General features: G+C 42.2%; 1 protein-coding gene across 3 annotated transcripts in view; it reads left to right on the top strand.

Annotated features, from left to right (window-relative positions):
• The window catches only part of jph1a (junctophilin 1a), a 42424-nt gene that overhangs the window by 22338 nt on the left and 10324 nt on the right, over positions 1-9762 (top strand). For 2 of the 3 annotated variants that reach the window (XM_034132434.1, XM_034132435.1), the window contains one exon: positions 4585-4703. In XM_034132434.1, the coding sequence (XP_033988325.1) occupies positions 4585-4703 (119 nt within the window). Of the gene's footprint in view, positions 1-4584; positions 4704-6891; positions 6935-7587; positions 7819-9762 lie in introns of those variants that run through there. The other variant, XM_034132436.1, reaches the window with a different exon arrangement.

The following is a 9762-nucleotide window of genomic DNA, read 5'->3' on the forward strand; positions in this document are numbered from 1 at the left end:
AAACAGCCGCATTATTTAAAGGGGACCTATCATGCCAAAATGCACTTTTGTACGTCTTTTCTACATGAATATGTGTCCCCGGTGTTCCAGGGAACTCACCAAGTGTCAGAAAACACAACCCTCTCTATTTTCCTCCATACCCAAATCTCTAAAAAAGGGGCTGCAACGGATCTGATAAAAACTGATCCAGATTTGAACACTGTCCTGACGTCAGGACAGTGGCGCTACGGCTATTGGGCCAACTCCACCAATCAGGAGGAGACAGCCACGGCCATTGCCGTTCGAAAGCGCTGGAGACGCTGTAGTACATATGCCAGGCCTGTAGGTGGTGCTGTTCTCACTGAATCTGCCCTTGCAGAGCAGAGCTAAAAAAAGTACAAATTGAGCGAAATGAGGCATGGCTAAAATGCATGATCTGTTTGGTATTTTGAAAACAGAAACGTATAAATATACCTTATATAGGTATGGCCCTACAATATATCATTTAAATATACCATGATAGGTCCACTTTAAGTTTCTCTGGCAATGTTACTCAATGCATTCTCCTTTTACGTTAGCTATTAGCTTCCTGTTCTTAGCAATAAACTACTGGCTGCTAACTGCTAACAGCTAACGTTACTAGCCCTCCTCCTGCAGATTCTTACTAGGATATCTTGTTCACAATATAGCATTTTCAGAAGATACAAAGGAGACGACAGGACGCCATTAGTCCTTTTTAGTCTACTCAATGTATTTGCTGAAACATTGTAAATCTCCTCACTGTAGGACAAAGACAAGGATTTCTAATAAAAGATTTCCACTGTTGAAAAAACAGAGAGACCGTCATGTGAGTTTTGGCATCGACTTGCTTCAGATAAACATTGTCTTCTGCAGGTGGCAGGGGAATGAAAAGCTTTAAAAGAAGATGCACCACTCTGCATGCCAGCTGGGGTCTGAAACTTAACCCTCCAGTAAAATTAGAGGAGCTGCGATGCATACCTCAGCAGTAATAAATACCCAGAAGTCTTCAGAGGGTCTCTCTCTCTCTCTGCAGTTCTATCTCTAATGTCCACTTCCATTCCCCTCTCTCTCTCTGGCAGTGTTTAGTCATTTCTCTCTTTGTTGTCCCCACCCTCATGCTCTATCTGAAACACACACACACACACACACCTCAGAGAGAGAGCGCCGCGCCCACCGCACTGACTGCCAAACTGACTCAACACTTTTCACACTAGTCATTTGTCTCACTAATGAAACATCCAGGCTTTCATCAATACCCTTTTTCAATCAGGGCTTCACTCCAAAAGGAATTCTTCAAAGCCTTTTCTACTTTCTACACTGTGTGTGTGTGTGTGTGTGTGTGTGTGTGTGTGTGTGTGTGTGTGTGTGTGTGTGTGTGTGTGTGTGTGTGTGTGTGTGTGTGTGTGTGTGTGTGTGTGTGTGTGTGTGTGTGTGTGTGTGTGTGTGTGTGTGTGTGTGTGTGTGTGTGTGTGCGTGTGCGTGATATTTGCATAGGTGCCAGCAGGTGCCTTTATGGATGTAAATGCCTGTATTTGCTTGCGCCCATCCCTCCGTGAACAGGTGTTGTTTTGTATTCAGAGGCAGATCGGCCTCACACTGTCTGACAACTTACAGACCTTAAAACTTTGTTAAAGGTCATTCGTGATCTCACAAGCTGTTGTTTATCCAGACTTTAGCCTTGAAAGTGTGACATTGCAAAACATAATTCTACCTAAAAACTTTGTTTGTCAGTTTTAATGCAACTTCTGCACATAGTTGATGGCGGAGAGTCTTACTAGTTACTACTTATTAGTGCACTGTTGAACTTCAGTATCAATTATTTGTTCCCAGCTTGTTGCACTGCCCCCAAGTGGCCAAAAAAAAAAAGCATTATCACAGGTTTGACAGTCCGTGCATTGTGGAAGGTGCTAGTTTGATTAAAAGCGTCTCCTGGAAGAGACCCAGCCGAGCCTCTCGTCTCCTCGCTCCACATGCCCATGTTTTCTCGCCTTTCCTTTCACTCTTTCTGCTCGATCACACCTCTCCTCTCTGCGTTCCCCGCCTCCCACCACCAGACGTCCTGTCTCTGATCCGTCTGCAGCACTTCCTGTCCGCCCGTGACTTCATGCCCACCTAAAGGGAACTGTTAAGATCCCCAGAGACATGTCATGGGCACGCCGAACGCATTCATGACGCCTTTCCTTTGCCTGCACAGTTCACACATTGCAGAAATAGAAGCATGTATGTCCTTGCTGTAGCATGTGGACGTCTGCGGTGTGCATGTCAGCGCTGTGATGTAACAGGAATGCTTTAATGTCAGTTTTTAACAGGGAAGCGCTCTTAACTATGAGACCATGAAGCTGCTTTTAGCGCGACGTGTTCGAGAAGCAAAGCATTGTGTGATATTATTATAATTTCTTGGATTTTATTTGTATCTGCAGCTGTTCAGGCTGTAATAAACACAGTCTGAGGGCGTCCTTTGTCATCGGGAAGCTGTCCGGCTCTAACGCCAGCATATGGCTGCTCATGCATTTTAATGTCTCGTCAAAAACAGGACAGCTCAGAGTCCAGAGTCTGAAATAGAGACATCTGTCCGCTGGGGTCACTGACAGAAATACAGAGGGTGAGGAGGGGTGAGAGGAAGCTGCATTAATAGCCAGATGAAGAAGGATGGAGGAAAAACAGCAGCATTGATTGAAAAAGAGAAGCGAGGGTGAGAGGAAGATGGATGAGAGGGTTAATCCGGGCACAGCTGTCAATACTTACAGTGATTCAGCCATCTGCATTTCACAGTGCAGCGTCATGCATTGTATAAGATCCACCCTCTGTGTACAGTAAAGCCCCTTACCCTCCAGAAAAATACCCTGACATCTGCTTTATGTCCTCAGACGGGAAGGTTACATTCTGCATTCATTTCAACACTTTCCGGCGCAATGCTGCAGTATTTCAAGTGATTTAATTAGTTTTTCAACCAAATACATGTTAATATATGCAGTCAAGTAAAGACAGTTGGTTCGACCCCTACCCAAAGACCTCAAATCCTATAGTGAAGTATCTAGACACTGTAAGATAAATAGCTTTCAAGATATATGATATTTAAAAGATAAGAACTTATATGAATACAGTACCAGAACAAGAGAAAAGTAATTTAATTCAAGTACATATTCAATACACAATACATTTGTGCAATCTGTTCAATAAAATCATCAGGATTTTGGACAATAATAACAATTTATTAAGATACATACAGATCAATACATATGCTCTACTCAAAGCCACCAGACTCCATTAACAGAAACAGTCATTTTATTCCACAGACTTTCATAAAAACACACTTTATTCAAACTCAGAAACTGAAGAAATCTCATCAAAAGTGTCTTTTTTTCCACTTTTCAAAACCCATTAACTCTCGTTTGAAGTTTGAAAGGGAGACTAAATAGTTCAATTGTTACGGTTACTTTATGTCTGCTAACACCAGAACACCGTGGTAAAAGAGTGTAATGCTTATTTTGATCAGGTGTTCATGTTAGAAAGGGGATAGGGATCTAATCCAGTGGATTTAACTGATGCATTTCATAATGTTGCATAATCATAATGGAGTCTGGATGTTACATATATGTATGTCTCTGTGAGAGCGTGTTTGCATGCACTGTATCTACCCATGCTAATGCTAAGAACATCAAGTATTCATCTTCTGCCGTTATAGGTCTCACGATATTAGAAATGTTGTCTTTTTGTTATTATTTATTTATCAAATACTGCAGCTTTATACCTTATCAATCCCCAGAAACCTGCATCACTAAGTCGATAGACAGAAAAATAATCACCAACATTTTTGATACAGTCTTTGTAAATAATGACATGTCAGGTGTTCTGCTTTTCTCAGTTTTTTTATAATATAAAAGTGAATATATTTGGGTTTGTATCTGACTTTCTAAAACATTTTGACAAAATTATTAAACGGGAAAGCAGTCGGCCGATTGTTTGATAATAAAAATGTTATTTTCAGCCTTAAAGCTGACTGGAGTTCAGATCTGAGCATTCACTACACCACCAGCTGAATATATGGGATGATATAATGTGTGTGTGTGCTGTGTGTGTTGTGTGTGTGTGTTGTGTGTGTGTGTGTGTGTGTGTGGTGTGTGTGTGTGTGTGTGTGTGTGTGTGTGTGTGTGTGTGGTGTGTGTGTGTGTGTGTGTGTGCGTGTGTGTGTGTGTGCAGACTGGATTAAGGTCTAGCTTGGATGTGGCTGCGCTCCATTTGGAGAATCAGGATTGGGATTTGAGATAGAAGCGAAGGGGAGGAGGTGTTATCCCCAAGGGAGGAGGAGGAAGAGAGGGAGGAAGAGGAAGAGGAGGAAGAGGAGGAGGGATAGTGGAGAGAAACTGAGGATGATGTAATGGTCGCAGCGCTGTTAAATATTTGTTTTGGTGTATTTATTAACAAGACATTCGATGATGTAATCCCGGCCTTTTAAGAAACCGTACACAACATTTATTCCGGGTTAATCCACGTGAATTCACAGCTCCATTCGCCCTCTTTAACCTCTCAGTTATCGTGCATGTCTAACACCGTCTCTCTCTGTCTCCTTGTGTTTTCCTCCAGGACGGCTCATGCCAGGACAAAAAGCGAAGCTGCAGATCAGTCCGCCATCTCTGCCGTGCACGACTCAGAAATCGCCCGAGCCGTCGCCAGAGAGCTCGCCCCGAACTTCTACCAACCAGGTGACGATACGATACGATACGATAATACTTTAATGGTCAGATCATGTGTAACATCAAAGAGCCTTCAGCGTGCATTTGATCTGACCTTCAGAAACTCACCTTCATCAGGGTTTATGTTAAGAAAACATGTGGTGGTCAGATTTCCCGGACAATTGGGAGAAATTCCAGTCATATGTTCAAACACAATAGATAGACAGGCTGTATCAAGATTCAAGATTCAAAGGTTTTATTGTCATGAGCTACAGAGTAGAAATGAGTAGAAATGGCAATGACATTCTTCTGACCTGAGCTCCTCCAACAAAGCCACATATATAATAAAATACAAAATAATAAGTAGTGCAAAAAGTCTATAGCCTGTCTATACAATTGATAGACAGGCTATATGAAGAACAGCGTCAAGACATGTAGATGTATTATATTATAAAAGATCTGCTGTAAAAATTGGAACATTGGCAAAGTTAATCTTAAAGTGGACCTATCATGGTATATTTGAATAATATAGTGTAGGACCATACCTATATAAGGCATATTTATACTTTTTTTTTTTCAAAATACCAAACAGATCATGCATTTTAGCCATGCCTCATTTCGCTCAATTTGACAATTTCTAGCTCTGGGCAGATTCAGTGAGAACAGCACCACCTACAGGCCTGGCATATGTACTACAGCGTCTCCAGCGCTTTCGAACGGCAATGGCCGTGGCTGTCTCCTCCTGATTGGTGGAGTTGGCCCAATAGCCGTAGCGCCACCGTCCTGACGTCAGGACAGTGTTCAAATCTGGATCAGTTTTGATCAGATCCGTTGCAGCCCCTTTTTTAGAGATTTGGGTATGGAGGAAAATAGAGAGGGTTGTGTTTTCTGACACTTGGTGAGTTCCCTGGAACACCGGGGACACATATTCATGTAGAAAAGACATACAAAAGTGCATGATAGGTCCCCTTTAAGTAACTTTATCCAAATACGACACGTGCAAAACGAAAGCTCACGTCTTGTTTTGGAAACGAAAACCCTGGCCTTCATCAACACATGTCTGATGTTTTAAAGCTCCTTGCGTCACATCGTTTAGTCTCTCGAATATTTCCCACTGTGTGAATGTGAAAGAACAACTTTCAGATGCTCCGATGGGTTAGGGTGATCAAATGTGTGATGAGATACTTCTTACTATAATTCAAGTGGCTTAAAATCTCCATAAATATTTGACTCGCTGTGCATGCAAACCAGTCCAATGCCAATGAAAACAATATCTCCATGAGCGTACTTTGCTAATCCCTCTCGTGTTACTGCTGGTTGCAAAACAACTAAATATACCAAGACTTAAAAACACATAACGTGAGTCAAACAGGGTTTTCACAACGTTTTCAGACCCTTAAGATAAGACGTGACTGACCCAGAAAAAAGTCAAAATAACCAATCTCTTCCAGAAGTCTGACCTTAAGTCCACTGACTCTTTTTTTTGGCTACACCCTCCTCCAGCCATGTTTTTAGGAAGTGTTTACCGTGCATGAATGAGTGTGTTTGCTCAGTTGTCAAGGTGTTTGCACAGGCTGCAGGTAATGAGCTTGTTGTGGGTGCAGAAAAAATGGTTTGTTGTTCCAGGAGAGCAATTGACGAAAATCGAGGTATTGAGGACGACTTCTCACGCCACAAATACGTGTCTGTGTGTGTGTGTGTGTGTGTGTGTGTGTGTGTGTGTGAGTGTGTGTGTGTGTGTGTGTGTGTGTGTGTGTGTGTGTGTGTGTGTGTGTGTGTGTGTGTGTGTGTGTGTGTGTGTGTGTGTGTGTGTGTGTGTGTGTGTGTGTGTGTGTGTGTGTGTGTGTGTGTGTGTGTGTGTGTTTAACAAATCGAGCCAGCTGGATTTAAGTCTTGTCTTTCCTCTCTAAAGAGTGTTGTAACAGCTCGGAGAATATGTGCTAAAATTTGCAGCTAAAAACTCTGCCAAAAAAAAATGAGGAAAGCAAAATGTTTTCTGTACTTTTAGATCAGATCAAACTTACAGGTGCTGTGTGTGTGTGTGTGTGTGTGTGTGTGTGTGTGTGTGTGTGTGTGTGTGTGTGTGTGTGTGTGTGTGTCTGTGTGTGTGTGTGTGTGTGTGTGTGTGTGTGTGTGTGTGTGTGTGTGTGTGTGTGTGTGTGTGTGTGTGTGTGTGTGTGTGTGTGTGTGTGTGTGTGTGTGTGTGTCTTTATCTCAGTGCCACGGCGTGTCCTCTGCACTCTGTTCAGTTCATGTAAAAGGTAAGCTGAGTTTAACAAGGCAGCGCTGGACATGTAATACTACACAAATAGTGAGGGTACAAATCCTTCGGGGGTTAAAGAGGTGTAACACAAGGGCACACCGAGGGCAGCATCAGAAGAGGGTGATACAAATACATTTATAATCTTTTTATGCCTTTATTTTCTCACTCCTTAGTTCATTCTGGTATTTTATAGGGGCATTTGTTGTGTTTGCCTACATTTAGCATGTACATATCTTATTGGAAAGTCCTTGAATTTCATGTTTTGGAAGTTTCCGGAACCCTGTTGTACATTTTTGAAGAATATCAACTAATCTCTTGCATTGAATGTATTTTAAATAGTTTTAATAGAGTGCCAGTAGTGCCTTGTCATACATATATTTTTATTTACAGATCATTACGGCCTGTTTGTAATATATTTAGTCCCATGAGCTGGCCGACCTTGGGCCCCTGCCAGAGTTTCCCCACAGAATAGTGGCTGACAAATGCATTCACAATGGGACCCTCGCTAAGACCTCCTGTGTGTGTGTGTGTGTGTGTGTGTGTGTGTGTGTGTGTGTGTGTGTGTGTGTGTGTGTGTGTGTGTGTGTGTGTGTGTGTGTGTGTGTGTGCGTGTGCGTGTGGTGTGCGTGTGCGTGTCCTTGCCTTATTGAGTGGGATCGTGAATGAGAAAGTGATGTCATGATAATGTGCAGCGCAGAGCGACATCTGAGCCGCAGCGCTGAAACGTCCGATGACGTCAGAGCGTCTGTGAACGCAGCACGAAGACAGACACCTGCAGCCAAACCATATTCACTTTATTTCTACTTTATTGAAGCCTTTTTAACCAATGGCTGATATTTTTAAAAGCAAACTCGAGACAGCTTTTGAGTCTAGTTACATTTATGTATTTATTTGTATAATTTTATATTATAATTTACCTTTTTTACTGGCTTTAAATTGAGCTTTATTTGTTTCTCTGTCTAATTATTATTTATTGTATTTATCATTTCCCAAATTAGGGGATTAGGTGGTTGTAGGGGTACGAAAACTGTAATTGATGCAGAGAAAAGAGCAGGTTTCAATGCTTTTACTCATTAAAATGACTGATTTAGCTTTGTTGGAAGTTGAATAATGTTGAAATAAAACAGTTTCCCATATCCACCATGACCTCTTGTCTTTCCCAAAGTTACAGAGCAACAACACCTAGCTTTAACTTTCCCAAACTAATCTGCCCTGCTTCCTCTCTGTCTGCCTCCTCAGTGGAAATATTCTCCCAGGGTAACATCCAGACTCTAAACCCCTCGTTGTTTGTAATTGGCATTTCAGACTCATCGCAGATTATCGCCCACATTGGGAGTGAGCACTTCAAAAGGGAGGAGAAGGACCCTGACCTTTATGATTGGTTCACACACATGTGAGGAGGGGGGAGGGGGGGTGGGCAGAGGTGGGAAGTAATGGAGTAGAAATACTTTGTTACTGTACATGTTTCTGGTATCAGTACTTTACTCCACTACTTATTTTTCTGACGACTTTTTACTTTGACTTCTTACATTTTGAACACAAATACTTGTACTTTCTACTTCTTACATGTTGAACCCAAATACCTGTACTTTCTACTTCTTACATGTTGAACACAAATACCTGTACTTTCTACTTCTTACATGTTGAACACAAATACCTGTACTTTCTACTTCATACTTCTACTTCTACATGTTGAACACAAATACCTGTACTTTCTACTTCTTACATGTTGAACACAAATACCTGTACTTTCTACTTCTTACATGTTGAACCCAAATACCTGTACTTTCTACTTCTTACATGTTGAACCCAAATACCTGTACTTTCTACTTCTCACATTTCCCAAACAGGCTGGTTCCTTTAGTTTGAATGTGTGTTTGGTGGCGTGATCATTATTATTTAGAGTCATTGCGTGCCTATTGATTTGAACACGATCCGTGTATCCATCATTTCCTGGTCTTCTCTAAAGAAGAGGGACCAATGAAAACGTTGTCATGTTGCCGTTGTTCAGCATGGAAACATTCATTAGCTAACAATGACATTATTGTTCTATTAATATAAAGGGAGGTCAGGTACTCTTTAAAACAGCTGCTAGTTATGGGTACTTTTTACTGAAGTACATTTCAAAGCCTCTTTACTTTTACTTGAGTAAAGAAGTTTAGTCAGTACTTCTACTTTCACCAGAGTATTTTTAAACACGAGTATCTGTACTTCTACTTGAGTAAAGGATGTGTGTACTTTGGGGGGGGGGGGGCAGCGGGGGTCAAGGGGGCGGGGCTTGTGTTGTGACGTTAATTGGGATATTTTTGGAGCCGTATGTATGCTCACGGGGGGCTAATGGAGACATAGCTGGAATCCTTTTGCACTGAGGAGCTCCACAGCGGCCCAGAGCAGCTGTTCTGTCCTTCAGGGGGGGTCCTGTGGGGGGGTTTCGGGGGGGGGGGGGTCCTGAGAGGGGGTCCAGTCCGCCCTGTTTGACCCAGTCGGGACACACCTGGACCTGTCAGGGCAGAGAGAGCAGACACGAGCAGGTGCGCTGTTTAACTTCATGGCAGCAGGTGTCAGAGGGAGTTTCGAGAAGATCAGCTGAAGTTCAAAAGTATGCAGGAACTTCTCTCAAGGATACGGCACTATTTTAAAAGCTATTTGCAGTATTGTCCTGGTCGTTGGTGATGCAGATAACGCAGAGGCACATACTTCTATCTGCCTAATATCAGAGAAGTCCCTCCTGTAGTTATCCTCTGTTATTGTGATTGCTTTTCAAAAAAGGACACTTTTTGCGTCAAAAAGTGCACATTCGTGGGGTAAAATGTGAAAAATATATAT

The sequence above is a fragment of the Trematomus bernacchii genome, unplaced genomic scaffold (genome assembly GCF_902827165.1).
Source record: "Trematomus bernacchii unplaced genomic scaffold, fTreBer1.1, whole genome shotgun sequence".
Classification (NCBI taxonomy): domain Eukaryota; kingdom Metazoa; phylum Chordata; class Actinopteri; order Perciformes; family Nototheniidae; genus Trematomus; species Trematomus bernacchii.